The sequence below is a fragment of the Ixodes scapularis genome, unplaced genomic scaffold, assembly GCF_016920785.2.
Source record: "Ixodes scapularis isolate PalLabHiFi unplaced genomic scaffold, ASM1692078v2 PGA_scaffold6__148_contigs__length_123643588, whole genome shotgun sequence".
Taxonomy (NCBI): Eukaryota; Metazoa; Arthropoda; class Arachnida; order Ixodida; family Ixodidae; genus Ixodes; species Ixodes scapularis.
In genome coordinates this window covers 77,381,827-77,400,907 of record NW_024609881.1, presented here as the reverse complement: position 1 = coordinate 77,400,907, position 19,081 = coordinate 77,381,827, and the positions used below count along the sequence as shown (strand labels likewise).

Genomic DNA, 19,081 nt, shown 5'->3' with positions numbered 1-19,081 from the left:
AAATACATTTTTTTACAATTGAATAAGTTGAGTACGAAACTTTCGGATTAAAGTGACGAAACCGCAGGGGTGGCCAAAACGGCTTCGGGATGTGCTCCTCCGTTTTGCGGTAGTGTGGTCGTGTGGTTCTTTCGCCAAAGCTGAGCAAAATACGAAGCCTTGAGCTCTTCCCGGCGTGCGATGGCGGTTTCGCGTTTTCCTGATGACCTGTAACTAAACCTCTGGACCGCGGCAAGAAGTGATGGACAACGAGGACCCTCCCGACGCCGTCCGTAGCTTCCACCAAGCATGGAAAGCTCGCCATCTCCATCTCTAGCCCGCATCACCTCACAGGTCGGTGTTGTTTACATTTTTCTCTTCTCCTTATATTCACGCTTCAGCCGGCGGGTTTATTATATTTATTTTTGGCACCTTCTCTGAGAAACAACCCTGCAGAAGATCATATACAGGGGCCCCAGGTTTTTGCCACGACCATCTGGGGGAGATATCCGAGCTTTGCTCAGGAGAGAGGGTGCTTTATGTTTTTGTTTCGGTTTCTGTTTTTGCGTTTATGCTTTGCATACGTGGATGGAGAGGAAAAATGGAGGTAAAATCAAAATAAAAAAAATGCGCTAATCTTTTTTTTTTTTTTTAACGGGTGTGTGCTTCAATTTTTTTTTTCTTTTTGATTATGGAAGCTTTATAGTTCAGGATTTTTACTAAATTGTGCAGAGTTTGGTTAAGCTGTCGGTAAGGTTTTGCCAGTTGAAAACTAAGTTTTGTTTTCCTATATAACAAAAACTACGCGAGATGCAAAAGTATATTGTTTAGACTTTAGTGGTGAACACAATAATTAGAATGACCACAGATTCTGTTTTATCATGCTCTGTAGCTCGTGTAGTGGAGTATCGGTTCTAACAAAATGCACATGTGAAAGCTCTGCACTGTCTTCGACATACGCCAATCCACAGTATTTTTCAGATCTGCCAGAAGTTGGCATAACTTTGAGAGAATATTACCTTTCCAATAAAAAAAATATGTAACTCAATGTCTCACAAAAACAAGTGGCTATGCGGATTTCAAGTTCGTCTGCTTCTTGCACAGGGGTTGCAATGATATCAGAATGCCAAGCTTTTATTGGTCGATAAAAAAAAAAAAAATAGTGGGTAGACCTTAAGGCATCTAGTATTCAGGTCTACCCACTATCTTTTCAATCATAGCCAATCAGCATCGTTCTGACCTAACTGCAACTCCTGCGCAAGAAGCAGACGACTTACTCTCTGCATTGTAATATTTTAAAGGGTTTACTACAGTTGATCGAATGCCATTTCATCGAAGCACGTTTTAGAGAACGGGCTCGTTTTATCGAAGCACGGTTTAGAGAAAGAAGAGACTCAGTTTAGAGAAACGCCGTTTATCGAAAAGGGAACAATATTTAAAAACGGCTTTCCTACTTCGCGCGTGCATCACTGGTGCGCGTGTTAACCCAAGCCCCCTGCTGCGCTTCCGCTGCTTCGCAGCGGCAGTCTACGGCGGCTCATTACAAAATTGTTAACTCACCTGATTTACCCGTACACGCCGCTTCGCGGCGGCCGAATTCCCTAAAAGGAAGCTCATCGCCATTTTCTCTAAACTGGGTTCTCTACAAAGGGATTCGATAAACTGGGGTCGGTAAAACGGCGTTCGCTAAAACGAGCTTCTCTAAACCCCATGACTCCGTATTTTAAAACCTTGTGAGCCCCCAAAAGATACTACCTGTTTCTATTCCATTATGTCGTTACAGAAGGAGCATTAGTGTGCTTGGGCCCACCCCTAAATGTTGCATCACCTCAACCTGCAATAGAAGAAAGTTAAGAGGTGCTGTGAATCATATGACACTAGACTTATTATGCCTCACGAAGCCATGCAGAAATCATTCTATAAAAGGCCAACATACACTCACGCTTTCCACTTTTGCCTGCCTCCTCCTTTCCCATACCCTCTCTACTCTTTACCTTGCCCCAACTTTGCTCCCCTAACAGCTTAGGAGAGGGGAGGGCTGAGAGGATTATCTTCCCTGCAGAAAACTGAGGTTGTATGTTGGCCTTCAATAGCCACCATCCCCCTACTGCATCACTGCTCGTTGTTTTTCAAAGTTTTCGATTATGCACCTTCAGGGCAGCTGTAAATCACTGTTTTAGGGAATTCAATGGTGGCAAAGTTTTGCAAGGGAGAGAGGTGTGAAGACTCATCAGAGGCATTGGAGAGAGAGGAAAGTGTATGAGTATGGAAGGAAAGTGCAACTTCAAAACCTTGCAACCTCACTTCAACCATGTTTCAGAGTAGGAAAACCTAAGCACTCCATCAACGCTGATAGATCAATAGTTAGAAAAGTGTTGAGTGCTTATAGTGCATGCATGAATCTGTGAGAACCCGACACAAGCAACTTATTTTGGGCCACACCAACAGTCAGAAGACCTTCGTCCTTAATCCGATTTGCTCTCCAGAGGCAGTGAACTACCATCGGCATATTACGCCATAAGCAGCGAGCTCTAACGACCTAGAGTTCCACTAAAGTGACACGAAAAGTTCCTTGACACTGACTTCTGTGTTTTATAAGTATCAACACAGCTCCAGATGTCGGGTTCAAACCCTGTCGGGCTTCTTCCCCAAGGGGCACCTAAGGGCACCACTAATAGTTTCAGTCGATGGCTTTGCAATGGAAAGCCCCAGTATTTCCTTTGTATGAGTAGCAATAAAAACAGAAACCTGACAAAGCACATTTTTAAGAAAAACATAATACTCCAATTTATTTGTTTCCTATATGGAGTTCCACATTCTTCCTAAAACCCTCACCAGAAAAAACGTTGGCGCTTGGCGTCTGCGAGCAATGTCTTTCAGTTGTTGCCCCAATAGCATCTTGTTATAAAGTAACTTTAAAGGGGCACTGACACCGCAAAGGTCGTATTATTTTTTATTGTCTAAAACTATGCAAATTATAGTCATAAACATGAAAAAAAAAAAAAGACGCATCGCGAAAAAAAATTTACGCGCGCACGCGTGCCTTTTTATTTTTGTTGTTTATATTTCCCGTGCTCACCTCCTTGCTTCTTTTGATTGGTGACGTCAAAAATCAGAAAATTTAGAAGGTTTGTAGGCGACATTTCTATAACATTTAATAACGGCAATCGTGAAACATGTTTTTTAACGCAATTGCAAACGCACTACGGCCCTCTTTTTGAAATACCAAAAATCAGATTTCGGTGTGATGTGGCTTCCTGGATTTGTATTCTCCATCGGAAAACTTGGCGGCGCTCGAGCAGAGGCTTATCGGCGAGTCGGGGAAGAAACCGTTTTTTTTTTCCGTGCCGGCGCCCTTCTATCCCGCCTGGTCACCTCCTCCTCGCTTCGGATTGGGGTGGCAACGGAGATCCCAAAGAAAGTCGAGTCGCAAGAGACCGCAAAATTTGACTCACTGCACTGCCGCGGATCACGCGGGAACTTCAAATTCGGCATTTGAAAATTGTTTTTTTTTTCATTCAGAAATACTGAATTCCCAAGTTTCGAATTTTGAGGGTAATGTCCTGGCATCAATTTCAATCGTTTCGGATAATAAAAAAAATATGATTTTGATGTGTCAGTGCCCCTTTAAGGAATGGGGCGGGGAAATGTCCAGTACTGTTCCTGGTGCGTGCTACATTCTTTAGCCAAATCCAGTGGCTGAGCAGAGCACCTAGCTCTTTCATTTTTACATGCCACAGGCAAAGATGGCTCTAGCTGGCTCAGTTGCACTCCCAAGATGAAACTCAGTTCATTTCCAGCTGGTATATGTAGATGATCTAGCTGGATTCAGCTGGATTGCCTTATTCCTGGCTGGATCCAAATGGGACTAAAGACCCTCGGTAAAATAGCCACTTGGAGTTCTTACAAGTATAAACAACTGTTGTTGCGCAAACAGGACATGTATCGTGAATGAGTGCTCCATCGCCATTTGCTTGTAAGGGTTGCTTGGGGCATGGGCCTTGTGTACCGGCACATTGGACACTATATACAAGGTGTGTCCGAACCAGATGCCAAAGTTTCAGCCCGTTCCAATGCCTTATTCAGATGAATTACGAGTGATTCTCTGAAAATTTCAACGGGAAAATGGCGGCCGACGGAGCTCTCAAATACATGGAGCTCTGTGGCGCCAGAAACCAAAAACAGGCAAAAATGAGCCCCATTTTTTTATTGAATTTTTTAAAAATTCATAACTTTTGACTTTTTAATAAGATATCAGTTCGTGCTGAAAGTTTAGCATGTGGTTTGGACCTTTAGCACTACCCTTGGGCGGAGAATGAGCGTTTGGAGAGTTTTAGTTTATCTCGTGGTGAGAAAACCCTGTAAATTTTTTTGGGGGACGCCGTGTACTATAAGACAAATACAGACACATCAAAGGGCTTCTCCTGGGACCAGTTCTATAACCCAGCTGTTGGTAAAATGATTTTTACTTGGACAGGTTCTTTTTTTTCCCGACGATAACCCGTTCGACCCCCCCGTCGCAGAATGTCGTCGCTGCTCTTCGACGTGGGCAATGACGGTCGGTGCGGAAGCTGCACCCCGCCGCCCTCCTCGCAGCAGAGCCACCCCTGCTACCAGGGTGGCTCGCACTCCGGGGCGGTCACCTTGGGGTCGGCGAGGGTGCCCCCCTTCGTGCCCCGGCCCCACCGTGGCGGGGTGGGCACGGAGGCCCTCCTGCCTCTTGCGGGAGGGGGCAGCGGAGGAGGGGACGGCAGCCATCATCAACAGCGGAGGACGCAGTCCGCGGCCTCGGGGACCGCGTCCGCCGTGTCGTCGACGGTCACCTGCAACGCCCACGAGGTCTGCCACTACTTCCAGCAGGTGGGCCCGTTTGCACATGTCTTCTTTTGGATAGGGTGCCTGGGATGCATCTCCAAATGATACGTTTCCCGCGTCCTCATTCGTGGTCTCTCAGTTTCCGTCCCATGACGCAAACTGAAGCATCCAGCCGAATCGGGGATCAAGCCGAATTGAAGCGTCCTGCCGAATCTGAGATCCCAGCCGAATTGGGGATCTAGCCAAATTGAAAAGCCCAGCTGAATAGGGGATTTGGCCTAATTGAAACAACCAGCCGAATTGGAGGTTCTAGCCCGATGGGGGTCTAGCCAAATTGAAGCGTCCAGCCGAATCGGAGATCACTCGCATTGTGCTGTTGCTGCAGCCGCCGTCCGGGAGTACGTCTCCAACCAGTGTGTTTACTATGTCCTCAAAAGTGGTCCCTCGATTTCAGTCTGATAATGTCACGTGTGCTGTTGCCCGTCGCAATCCTGGCAGTGGCGTGGCGGCAGAGGCAAATGCGGCAGACATCCGTCTTACCACCGCCACTGACTCTGGTGTTTGCTTTTCTTTTTTGCTGGAAAATCCATGATCGACCTCTGGGATCGCGACAGCAAAACGTGCTGGCTTTTTTTACTCCCTTTGTTGCGACTTTGGGACCACTTTTTTTTCACAAGCAGTATAGGGAGGCCGAACGCAACTGTCAAAGACATGTTCCGGGCACAATTACATGCAGCCTCTTTTTGGACCGAACGTGGCATAGAAAAACAGACTGTGGAACATTTGGTGCACATCTATACACCTTTCCAGCGCTTGTCGGTCGACAAAAATGGCGTAGCCTCCAAAATGTTTTGTCTCCCCTTTTTCGAAGGCCAAGTCATTGTTTGTAAAGAACCGGTGGATTTCCAAAAGACAGAGAAAAGACGGGACAGCCGTTGCTACGACTAGCAGATGCCGGCGGAACTCGGCGCCTCGACCGACGAGCTCACTCGGATTGGAAGTGACAGTCGCGGCGCCATAGTTCCCGCATGCCGAACGCAAATCTTGGTCTCGGTAATCACGGTGTAACGTACTTTGTCAAGAATGTTTATTTATCAAAGACATTATTTTATGGGTAAATAGTTAATCAATGTCTGCATGCCTCCAACCTGTGGCATATATTTCTCGCATTGTACTTTTCGAGACGCAGTACTGCACAGTGGCACCTCAACCTCGCACATTGAGGTTAATGTTTCGAGTGGCCTCGCTCGGCCAGTGTTTATTGGTAACTCTAAGTTCCTCGTTTTTGCAGTCGTCAAATGCCGAGTTGTTTAGTAATGCATAGCTTAAGCGAAGCAAAGAATAAAAATATTTTATTAGTGGTTGACTCTGGCGTTCAGAGAAGTAGGAGGAAGGGAAAATGGTACAAATATGTATTTCACAGTGTGTCCACTCACCATATAGTTTGTTTCATTTAGGTCAGAGCACAATCGAAAGCTCGAACACATACAGCCACGAACACATACTACAGGCAGGAGTCACGGAACATTTGCTGCACTTGATTTAGTTGATGAAAGAACACGTACAGGAAGATGGACGAATGGCATGATGTCGCGCTTTGACGCTGTCTGGTTGGTCCCATTGGCTCGTAATGTCGGCTGCGCTTTGATAAAGGATGAGACGAAGCATGGAGATTGCTCGTCAGCCATGCTGGCCGGTTTATGCGCCGGCGGGTTGATCGCCGATATCGTCTAATTTCCAGGCGACGTCGGCGATGTCAGGAGCTAAAAGTCGCGAGAAAACATTGCATAATCGTTGGATGGCGACTACTGTGATAAGCCTAGAACCAGGGCCTTGTACTCCTGATGAGATCGCTTGGTTATCATGTCTGCCGCATGCCTTTGTGCCTCATTTTCACCGCCTCTCACCAGAGTGTGCGTGTCAAACTTTACCAGACAGTCATGTTTCAGTTAATAATAATTTCGCAGTCACTGGTATGCTGCTTCTTTGCTGGCAGTTTGCAGAAATTATTTTTACAGGCTAAATTAACTACCGGGTGTAAAAGTCAAAGGGGAGAGAGGCTTTATCCCAACTAAAATGTTTTGCAATGATCCCCCTTCTTTTTTTTTTACTAATTGTAAATGGAACTTTTACTGCGACCAGAGGCTTATTTCTAAAAAGTGCCGTAAAAAACCGGGCCAGTGCTCACTCAAACTTTAGAGATAATCGCAAAAAAATAAGGGATATGCGCTTGTCCGGTCATCAATTTTACACATAAATGTACTGTGCATATTTTCTCAGATCTTACAGATTTGGGAATGGGCACCTAATGTGAAATGGGCAGTTGCACGGTATCCTATGGTAGGCTCGGTGTTCCTTTTACACCCTATCTATTTTTCTAAGAAAAAGGTAATAAGTAATATGCTCCAGTATCAAAGAAGAACCCTCAATCATTACCAAATATGAACTCATTTAGCGACGCGATCGCCTTTTCATTTCCAAGCAATGTGCTAACAGATGTTGGCAGCTGCTCCGAATGCGTCAGTGGCTGGACCAAAACACCATTTTCCCGCTACAGAACTACAAAAGGTCAAAGCCGCTTTCATCACTAGCTCGACCTTGCATGCTGCTACACGTAAAAGAAATGACAGCCCAGTTGCAAGGTGTAGGAAGCAAACCGAAACTGAAACCACATGGGAACAACCCCGAGAGTATTCGGGCGTGGCGCCCAAAGGGGTAACGCACACCAGCTCGGAGCCCGTGGAGGGGAAGCTCACCCGGCAGAACTTGAAGATCCTGGGCTTAATCCCCACCCCTGCTCGTTTCAGTCTTGTAAAGCATTTCACCGCCGTATGGCTGTGTAACCACTATACTGCATGACGCGTGCTTTAAAGGCCCTAGGCTAGCGGTACACAAGCACTGGCTAAATGTCTCCTTCGCAGCGGAGACACCAGATGCCATTGGGGCTCACTAGCACCCCGCTGTCTTAAGGTATCTTAAACATACGCACAATGCAATAACTTCTTTTTTTTTCCCTTCATTCTGACAAGAGGCACGCATGATCTATCCAGGTGTTCTACGTCTCTGCCATCTTGACGGGCATAGCGCTGGTCATAGCCGGCGCCATCCAGACCGGCGCGCCAGACGACCTCGAATCTTCCGCCGCCGCCGCCGCGAGCGTCGACGTGGCGGGTGCGTCTGCCAACGTCGGCGACGCGGGCCGTGGTGGGGACCTCCTGGTGTTTGTCTACATTGGGGTGCTGCTCATCGGCGTCAACGTGTCGCTGCTCCTGCTCCAGTGCTACGTGCGTAGCAAGGAGCTGCGGAGGGCCAGGCGCTCTGCGGCGGCGCAAAACGCGACGGTGGTGGTGGCACCACCTGCAGGCGCCGCGGTGCACTACAACCCCCTGGTGTCCGGAGCACCCCCCAGACAGGTCGGTGTCTGGTTACGGTGCCTTTTTAAGACGCGGTCAATACACTAGCCGAAGTAGTGTTCCAGGTGCCATAGTCTGCAGCTCCAAACTGGCGCGACTATACATGGCTTTAAACGTTTCATACTGCATTGTCGAGGCTAGCATAGATTCCGCAGTGCCGCAGCCCCGCATTGCCGCAAGGGTGATCCACTTATAGCGATAACAAGAAAACCTGAAACTTCGATCGTTAAAACCGATCATCGCTGTCTGGACTGGAAACTGATCGTTTCCAGTCTCTAGAAGCTGATCGTTGCAAGCAGTACGTCGTTGCATGTGGTGTCTTTTATAAGTAAATTGCGCCGTGTGTGGCTTCGTCGTGCGTCTCATTTGCATGCAGTCGTGCAGCTAGCTTTGACAGAGTTGGAGCACTGTGGAGCCTAGACTAGCCTTGACAATGCGGCAAAATGTAGTTGGCGCCGAGGATGAGTATGGCCAGACCACCTCATTTAGTGGTAGCCGCTCGAATCAGAGAATTAAGTCCCTCGAGCGTTCTGATTGGCCGAAGTCAGCCATTTTGAAGCCGGGAGGAACCTAAAAAGTGAGAAATGTCTCTAAAACAGACATGCAGAAGCTTTAAAGCTTTTTGCGAGTGCTTTATATATAAACAGTAATCTACAGTAGAACCCTATAGAACATTTAAAAAGTGATCTAGGAAGGCGTAACAATTAATAATACTTTTGGGGGCCTGTAGATGAGACGGGAGTTAACTCTGTTCACAGCAATCTTTTTCATGAGGACCTTTTATTCAAATCCTCATCTACTTATTTTCTGAACTCTTATCTAAAATTAGGGGTCTATCTATAGTCATAACCAAATAATCTAACCAATAATGGTGGGCAAAATTTTTGAGCCCGTCAAGCTAACTGAAATGCTCCCCTGCATTAGCCGGTGCTCCCAGCGCACTTGTGCGAAGCGGTGAGGCTCAGCGATTTATTTGGAAGGCACGAAAAGGTTTTTAAATGTAATTCCAGAAATTTGTTCGTCCATTTACCCGCTAAATTTAGCGGGGAAATTGATATCATGTGACAGCGCAACTTCACACTGTGATGATATTGTGTAACCACATTAATTACTAGACACTGTGACGTCAATTTTTCCTCTAAATTTAGCGAGGAAATTGACATCAAGTCACGGGACACGTTGATATCACGGCGTCAAGTCGTGGGGTCATGTTATAATTGTTGGCGTATGAATTGTCGCGCTGCAAACGTATCATGAGCCTCATATGCGTTGTCTCATAACGGCATGTCGCAGGTGGCGCTACCGTGCACAGTAGGTGGTCCGTCGGCCCTGCTTGCCCAACAGCCAGCGGTGCTGCCGTCCCCCAGCGGCAAGGGTCAGCCACGACGAGGCTACCCGCCCACTTCCGTGCACAGCGCCGCCACGGCACCGACCTTCCCCACCGCCCAGCCTCACTGCTGGCTGCTCCCTCCAGCGTCTCGGTAATTCTCGTACACTGCATCTCGTAGACTGGCCAGGTTGCCTGCTATGTAGAGCGCAATTTTGTCTGCTTCATTTGCAGGGGTTGTGGTGACGTCAGAACGCCGAGCTTCGATTGGCTCTGGTTAAAGGATAGTGGGTAGACATCAGAGCAAGTTGCCCTGAGGTCTACTCACCATCCTCCAATCAGGGCTCGGCGTTCTGACGTCACCATAACCCCTGCAAGAGAAGCAGACGAACTTGCGCTCTACATAGTCTGTCGCAGGTTAATTAAGAATTGCAGGAACTCCTCTCGCAGAGCCCTTGACCCTTTCCGTTTTAGCGGGGTGAACACCGGAGAGCAGTTGGGTCATGGCGAGCAGAGAGCTTTGTGGCCCTGCAATTCTTAACCTGCAACAGACCATAGCTGTTTGTGTATGCCTTTCAACAAGGTATGGGCTATTGACCAGATTTTTTTCAGGCAGTGTATGATAGACCGGATAGTAAGTACTATGGTCGTTGTCACCTCTAGGAAAAACGAGTTTCGCGTCTTGTTGGTTGACTGCGCGAAGGGGTTGTTACCAAGATTTGGTTGTTGGAGGAATAAGCGATGCTTTTGGCATCTGAAGCATGTACGTCTTGATAAGATAACATGTATCTAATCCAAAGTGCATCTACATATATCTTGATTCTGCACGTAAAGGAGAAATTAGTAATTCTCCGCGAGGAGCCAGACTTTTCTTACTAAAGATGATACTGCTTCACAGCGCACAAGATCAGACACCCTTAAAAGTAATTTCACGCATACACAGGAAGAACACTCACGCAGCACTGACTGACAACTCAAGTGTATTATGCACTAAAGTTATCGAGGTGAAAACAAGTAGATGAATAGGTGCATACCAGACTTGGACGTAGTTCAACTACTCTACTCAAACTACTGTAGTTTAACTACTTTTCGGAGTAACTTGGTAACTTTTAATTACAACTTTATTTGGGTAATTAGTAGTTTAATTTAACTACGTTTTCCAGGTAACTTCTACTCAAATTACTAACTACTTTCGAAATATAGTGCTAATTTTTCTCGTCACGCAAGTTTGAGCGCAGAAATAAACAAGACGCAGGCAGATGAAGTGGCATTCCCGAACAAGAGGCCCCCTCACATTCCGTTCCCACGCACTTATACCCGACAGACGTAAAAACTGCATCACAGGCATCCTTGGGCCAAGGTGGTGACAAGCAGCCAGAACATAACCCCGGCGCGCACGAACGCAAAGAGAGATGCCTAATAAGCCTTGGTCGGGTATTGACCTAACCCGGTAATGCACGCAGACGTCGCGCCTCCAGCTGCAACCGTGAAAGACGGGGACTCTCCGAGGGTGGTTGTTGTTTTCATGTTGTCTGCCTTTATTGAGTTCTGCCTCAAGCGGTTTGGGGGTTCCGCGGGGGGCGCCACTGAAATGACCTCGCAGCTGGGCGCCTGTTCCCATGGTCGCCTCGTTGTCAGTGCACGCGCTTTTGCCAAAGCCGGACTCCCCCGCACACAAACCCAGACACAGATAATCCGTTCATGAGAACACGTTCCCGCTTCCAGCTTCAACTGTACGAGCGACGATGCTTGTTCACGTAATCCTTCGCGTTCTTCCGACCATCCATGCCTGGGAGACCTCCTCTTTGTTAAAAACGATTTATTTGTCAGGCGTGTCAGGCGCGTCAGAATATTGTACGGCGGCGGCGAGGATTGCGAGGATACCCTTGGGAGATCCTTTTGTTGGACCGGCGTCAGCGGCGAAGTATACTTCGATTCATCTACTGTTAAACCAAAACTTTTTTTTTTTTTTTTTTCAGTAGCGTAGCACTATTACTACAACGGAACGCGCAGTCGTCCGGATGATTTCATCGTCGTGGCGCGAGACTTGAACCCTGGACCGGTCTGGTGCACTCTCTCAGTGTAACCTCAGAACGACGTCGGAATAAAGAGGGGCCAATCATAACAATCTCAACTTGACGAAGAAAAAAGTAGGAGATTTTCTTATAAAAGACCCTCTAGCCGAGACAAACCTCACATCACATGTTTCGTCATGGACACCTAAGATGCCAACACTCGCTTACCCGACCCTGCACAGCCTGTTTGTTGTTTTCTTTTTTTCAAATTGAACGCTGCCGTTCCATCCAGCCCGTCGTTGGAACGTCTTTTTAGATTGGCTGAGGATGTCTTTAGGAAGAAAAGGGAAAAACTCTCCTGTCAACAACTTTGAAAGTCAATTGCTTCTGCGAGCAAATAAACTATTTTGGTGAAAACGTAAGCCCTAAAATTTATTTTAGGCTCGCAGGGTTTTTCACGGATCAAAACTACAATTCATTTTGCTACCACAAACATAAAAAAGTAACTTTGAAAGTAACTTCAAAGTAACTCGCTACTTTTTCCAGTAGTTAGTAGTTTCCTCAATTACTATTACAAATGCGTAATTTCTACTCTACTCCAATTACTTTTGGCGTCGATACTTAGTAACTTAACTTAACTACTTTTTTTGAGTAATTTGTACATGTCTGGTGCATACAACTGAATCCTTCAAATTGAGTAGTGGCTTGCGCTCCTAGCCAGTGGTTTTAATAAAAGCAGTTAAGCTATATACCTAATAAACATTCAGGTTAAAAGCACGCTGTGCTCTTAAAAAAAAAAAAAAAAATTGGGTAGGCACTTAAAAAGTTTCACAAAATAAACACTCCCCCCCCACGCGCACACACACACACACGCACAAAGAAAAAAAGTTATTGCGCAGTATTTGCATTGCGAGACTCGTTTTGAGTTTTGAGCAATTCTGGAACATGCTTTTCAATATTTACAACTCTGATCCGTTTCACCTTACATCGGATCACAGCAGACGTTGCGCACCTTCGGAACCGATCCAATGCCGTGTGAGCGTTACGTGACCTTCAAGAGGGATGCAGCGATGCGGGATATTGCGCAGTCAGATGCTACGTTCACAGCGCTAGATTGCCTGGGATTTATTATTTATTTATTTATTTTACCCTCAGGGCCAGAGGGCATAACAGATGGTAGTGGTGAGAGAACAAAGTAACAGTGAAAAATCCAAAACAGATAGGCAACGAGGATTACAGTAGGCTCACGATAATTCAAACTCTGATATATTTCATACTTCTGGTTAATTCAAACAAATTTCAAAATTTTGGTTGTCCCGCTACGTTATCAGTGTATTTATAAGTTGCTTTATATGAGCGGCATTTTCGTGCAATTCATACTTTTTGTTCTCGCGGCCCCGTTGAGCACGCTTGTTTACGACCGCAGTGCACCGATGCTCAATAAGAAGCGCACTCAACGAGGCCAATTGTTCACAATAGACAACTTTTTTTCTGGATGAACAAACTTCATTTTTTTTTTTTAGGTGCCAAACAAACAGTTTACAATAGACGACATTCTAAAGCAACAGCTTTAAGAAGCTCGTGTCGCAAAAAAGCCAGCGTCGGCGGCGTTGAACGCGAAAATTGGTCGGTAGGGTCATGACGTCACAGCCACATGACCTCGTGCGAGAATCTTAAACAACCCACTGCGCTCATGTGAAATGCGGCGTCACGCGTGGAACAGAAGTGATTAAAATACAACATGTAATGGAAATTAAAGGTTGCCACATGTCTCAAATGATTTCACTTTATAAAGTAATTCACTTACCTTAAAAAAAAAATCGGAAGAATTTTAGGTGGAGGCGGAATTCTAACCCACGACCCTCCGAATGCGAGCCAGACACGCCGACTAGGCCACGCAGACACGCTTGCACGGCTTGGCAAGGAGCGAAGATTTACGTTTCGCTGTCACGTTCCACTCCTAAAGGGACACTGACACCCCCCAAGAACTTTTTTTTATGTTTTGCCAGGTGTTTTATTATGGTGTCGGAAGACTACCCAATCAATATTTTGCGACAGGGTCACATATATTTTTTATTAAAGCAAAAAATTGCAACTGCTCGAAACTGAAGCCAAAACTGGACTGGGGAGGAAGAAGAAATATAGAGGAGGAGAAAGTTACCAAAAGTCATGTGACTGTCCGTCTTGTTTTTTTCAATAAACATATTCGCAGCTTTTTAGAAGCCACGAAAAATGGGTATCATTATTTTTGTCTGTTTTTAGTATCAAGTGTGTGTCTTCGATTACCCACAACTTTGATTATCTTTGGTGGTTGTGTCTAAACCATAGAAAACAGTACGTGACCACAGAAAACAGAGTGAGCGCAATTCAAACCGGCCAGTTTTCAACCTGCGGTTTTCAGGTGGAAAGAAAACGAATTTCGAGCCGCAAATTGTGTTTGCGTAGTTGGGCTCTCATTATACAAATAAAAACCTTGGTGAGTATAAATACCCTGTCACTGTCCCTTTAAAGGCGAAGCTTAAACATCCTCCGGTAATTTTTGAAGGATGAATGAACTTATAAATTTCATCAATATTTCATGTGTGGCATACAGGCTTCTGATTAGTAGGCCTGTGTAGTTTAAATCATCAAAAATTTGCTTTGTCTCTGTAGTGAACCATACAGCAAATCATCATTTTATCTTGCATCATATTTGGATGAATTTATGGTAATTCGAACTTCTGATAATTCCTGCGAAATCTGTGGTTTCCTAGAGGTTAAATGGATGAAAGTTATACTGGACATGGTTTGCTGCACTTGAACAAAAAAGAGCACAGTCGATAACTGATGTAAGTGATTCACGTAGATGTTTCATTTATACAATACTCTAGGGCAGTGGTTCTCAACCACTAATGTTTTACGGACCCCTAGTGGGTAGGTGGAGATGATAGAGGACCTCGCTTGTGGTGAAGGGAAGAGAAAGTTATAAGTTATTTATGATAATTATCTAAAAAATGGATATAACTAAGGGCTCTGTAAAGTAGACTTCTCTCGTTGATATACAGACGAGAAAACTCACTGGAAAAGAGGAACGTTTTTTCCGAATCTAAAAAATGACAACTTTTATTGCCGGGCTTGACTGATGAGGCAGGGCTTCGCGGACCTCTAACATGTCTAACATGTCTTCGCGTACCCCAAAGGGTCTGCGGACCCCCATTTGAGAATCACTGCTCTAGGAATAATGGATGCAAAAAATATTTGTTGCAAGTTCGTAGCATAATCGCTGTGGTTCATCATTAAGGGAAACGGATTATAGCAGCTTCTGAGAAATTGCTTCGCGAGTGTTCGGCCCAACGAGCTAGGTGGGGCGCCTTAGAGCGATAAACTGGCAGCTGAAAGTGACCCCCAATTGGCCGCCGCCATGTTGCACATTTTTGACCACTAGACACGTGACCTTACAGTTTTACGTCTAGATTTTAACGATGTACCGTGCACAATTAATTGCTTATTCATCTTTAATAACAGTACCGACGAGATAAATGATGTTTCGTTTGTTTTACGTCCAAAACATGCTTTTACGACAAAAACACGGGCAGCTTCGCAATGCCTCCGCTAGGTTCCATCAGCCGCGGTGCTGTATATTGGGTTTTTATCGGAACTACACTCATCTCTGGGGCTAACTGTATTGAAATAATAGTTTATCACGTTTTTTACAGCGATTGCATTACGAATCTCTGTTCAGTTTTGAGTAAAAGCCTCAGGATTTGGTGCGGTCACGTAACTAGTGGTCAAAGTTGTATACGTACGCCTCGCAAGTGGGCTCATTTTCGTCTTCTGCGCATGAGAAAGGAAGTAGCGGTGACGTAAGAACGTCGAGCCCTGATTGGCTGATCGCGACCCCCTATCTCAGCGTCGTCTGCTCCTTTGCAACGTCGTCTGCTCTCAACATCGTCTGCGTCTGTCTTACCTTTCCTACGACTTTCGAAAGTGCAGGTCTTTACGAGCGAGCTCGACTTCGCCCTTCAGAGAGGGCAGATGAAATAACTCGAGCGGTACGTTGTTTTTGTCTAACAACTAGCAGACGCGCATCAAGGAGGGAAGCCAAAGGACTCACTGGCGAGGTGTCCCGAGGCGCCGAGGTTTGTTTGCTAAGAACCTAGAGTGAGCGTGTAAGTGTCCGCAACTTCCCTCCCAAATACGTTTTCGCTCCTTTCGTGTGCGGCGAGACCCCTCATTCTTTAAAGGCGTCGGCGGGTCGGCGCAGTTAACGTCGTCTGCTTTATGTGTGCTAGTCAAAGCGATGGCTGCTTTACCTTTCCTGCGTCTGTCGGAGATTCACCGCTTTTTCACCGGCGAGAGTCACCGTTGCCTTGGGAAACAAGAACAAGAGGAAGAAATTGACTTCTTAATCTAAAATTGAGGTCAGTGATCAAAGTATAATACGGGAAAGGTTCACAAGGGTCGCGCGGGCATATTCCATTCAGCACGCCAGCCGGTCGTGGGCAGACGGTCGCCGAGTCGCGGAGTGCCTGCTAGGCCTAACTGCCCAACTCGCTTGGTCGCGTTCGGTGGAATCGTGGCCGTTGGAGCTTTTCCCGGGTGTTTGTGGATCCAGCGTTCTTGTTTGTCTTGGTTTTTTTCAAGTACTTCCTACTTTTTTCTTGCTGCTTGAAGTTGGGACGCGTGAGAAGCGCACATAGAAAAATAAACGTCCGTGGGTCATCGCGACTGCAGCGCTGTCAGCCATGCTGATTTGATCGTAGGAAGTGCGTAAGACAGCTTCGGAGCTGTCCGTAGGATTTCGTCGTAACCTGCGCAACACTTACGAAAATTTTGTTTCGTGAATACGAATTTGTTCTTAAGTTTTGTCTTACGCACATTTTTGGCGTAAGATCGTTTCTTGAATCTGGCCTCTGCACTTCCGAAAGTCGCAGGAAAGGTAAGACAGGTGCAGACGACGTTGCAAGCAGACGACGTTGCAAAGGAGCAGACGACGCTCAGAAAGGGGGTCGCGATCAGCCAATCAGGGCTCGGCGTTCTGACGTCACTGCTACCCCCTGCGCAAGGAGCAGACGAACTTGCCCTCCGCATAACGTGGCGGCAGCCTAGTGGTGGTCACTTCTGCTTGGTGAACAGGATACCAGTTTATCGCTCTAAGCCCCTCTATGTCACTGGTTCGGCCCGTATTCCAGGACTCAAACTAGGCAGTCTACAAACCCTATGTATGGGCTATAGATTGATCTTTATTTGTCATTCTATTTCCAGTGCCGCCACCACGGTTGCCAGCCAGCCGCCGCCAAGTTACGACAATCTAATGGTGGCCAATCATGTGCCACGGGATGTGGCAACGCTGCATCTTATTTAACCTTCGCCCCTTTGGTTGGACAACTTAGTCAAATTACGCTCGAAACAACTCTCCCTTTTATGGACAGTAGTGCGGTGGGGTGTCTGCGTGCTGTTGACAGCATTTTTTTATACCTCCCTATTCATCCGGACACTCACAAAATGCCAGGTAGAAGTGTCGGACAACTGTTGCCGTCTGCAATGGCCAACACCGTAGCAGATGACTGCCATTCTGAAATGACGCATCTTGTCGGAATATTTTTTAGCAACTTTAAATTTTGTCTTTTTTCTTTTTGGTTTGGCATGTTTTTTTTATGAATCCTCATGCGGCATGTTGCAATACCAGCTTTCTGAACCATTGTATTCGTACAAGGGCTGTTGGCGCTCACCACTGATGCTCATTTACAAAGCAAATGGATGAACTGATTGCGTGTGTCGTAGTACCTGTGCTATTTGTGTTTGAATGCTTGGAATGTATGCTTCGCTTCATTTGACATTGTTATTTATTGATGTGCACTTCATCCTTTCATGTATGTGCGTGCTAGCTGTTTCGATGAAATATGGGTGTTTTTGCCCTGCCTATTTATTATGTGTTTATTGATGTATTACGCAAACAAATGTCACAAAAATGTTTTTTTAAAGTATGTCGTTGAATGTCTGTCCTGTGTCTGTGTTTATTTCTAACAAGAAAATAGTGACACTGCATTATAATTGAAAAGAAATTACGGTAAGTCGTTGGTTTCATATTTAATTTCGTAATGCTGCTGAGTTTGAGCACTACATTTAAATTGGACTTTCAAACTGCATGGCTAAAACTTGTTTTAAGATCTTCTTAAAACACAGAATGTAGGTGGCGCTAGCTACCATCAAAATCAAAGAAAAAAGCATTTATGATTATGACAATTCTAGGGGGAGCTCATTGTTGTTTGAGGCGAGGACGGGTGTTCTGCGAACCAGAAAAATAGACACAGTGTGCACTGCTTGTGGAGAGGAAAACGAGACGGCTGAGTACTTGATATTCTACGTAAAGGGCTTCACCCTATGCCACCCTATGCCTACCGAAGACAAGCGAAGGAAGAGTGGATTTCAAGACAGTAGAGATTACCAAGAAAAGATTAAGTGAATGGTGGCAGAAAGCGAGAGAAAACTAGGTATTTTCTTATTAAAGGGCAACTCCGCTCAATTCCGAAAAATTTAGGCTTCCATGTGACTCACATTCACAAAGTACTACTAAACAACTCTACGTCTTCGGATTCGCGAAATGTGGAATATTATTTGTGTAATCCTAATTTAAACATCAGCAGATACCGAAACTTCGGTTGCGTCAGGCAACATTGGTCTCGGGTCGTCAGAGTCATGGCCACTGGTCATGGCCACTGATCTCTATGTGGTCATGGCACGTCTCGTCGAAGCACGTGGTCTTGTGACGTTCGGGAGGGAGCGAGAAACAGGACACGCGACGCGGGCAGGTCTTTTTCTTTTTTTTTTTTTTTTTTTTTTTATTGGACGCGGGTTGCTTCGCATGGCGTGGACGGTGATGGCCCGGGGGAGAGAGGGAAGGGGAGAAGACGAAAGAGGAGAAGGGGAGCGGAGAGCGCCTCCCTTGCCTCCGAACGGAGTGCCTCGAGTCGGAGTCATCGGAGCGCCTACTGAACGGCAAAAAAAAACCGCGGCTCCAAACCTGCTTCTACGCAACTTCCGCTTCCTCCCCTGGGCCAGACGGTCTCCGAATAAACTGGAAGCAGACGATGGCGAGCACGATCGCTTTTATTTGACGCCGGTATTGAAGAAGTCTTTACAAGGTCGTTGAAGAAAAAGCGGGTGATTGTACACATCAGCGCTGCTGTTCGAAGCGATGCAACGCGATCGAGCCCTTCGCTTGGCTGTGCAAAGGCAGCTACTGTTATAAAAGCCGACAAAAATCGTCGTCAGCACACGCAAAATACAGAGCTCAGCGAATCTAACCCGCCGGTTGCGATACTTTTATACGGCCATAAGTTTGTTCTGCCCTTCGCAACGAACTTCCTATAAAATGTATTTGTATACACACGGGAAGTTCGGCCGCGCTCGGCGATCAAGGTTTTGTCGGCCGAAGCGAGCCTCAGCCAACGTGCACCCCGATTTAGCTACGCAAACAAAACATTAATCGGTATCATGCTCTGCGTGAGTGTCCAACCGGCTTCCAAAGTCGCGTTCATACCCTGTTTTTC

At 46.2% G+C, this 19,081-nt stretch overlaps 1 protein-coding gene across 1 annotated transcript; it reads left to right on the top strand.

Moving 5' to 3' along the window:
* Positions 1–49: 49 nt before the first annotated feature.
* On the top strand, positions 50–17,530 carry LOC115309963. Its single transcript, XM_029968227.3, has 5 exons — positions 50–333; positions 4,503–4,839; positions 7,845–8,207; positions 9,501–9,688; positions 16,794–17,530. Exons 2-5 carry the CDS (start codon positions 4,504–4,506, stop codon positions 16,891–16,893), a joined length of 987 nt encoding a protein of 328 aa, XP_029824087.2. The 5' UTR covers positions 50–333; position 4,503; the 3' UTR covers positions 16,894–17,530.
* The last annotated feature ends 1,551 nt before the right edge of the window (positions 17,531–19,081 follow it).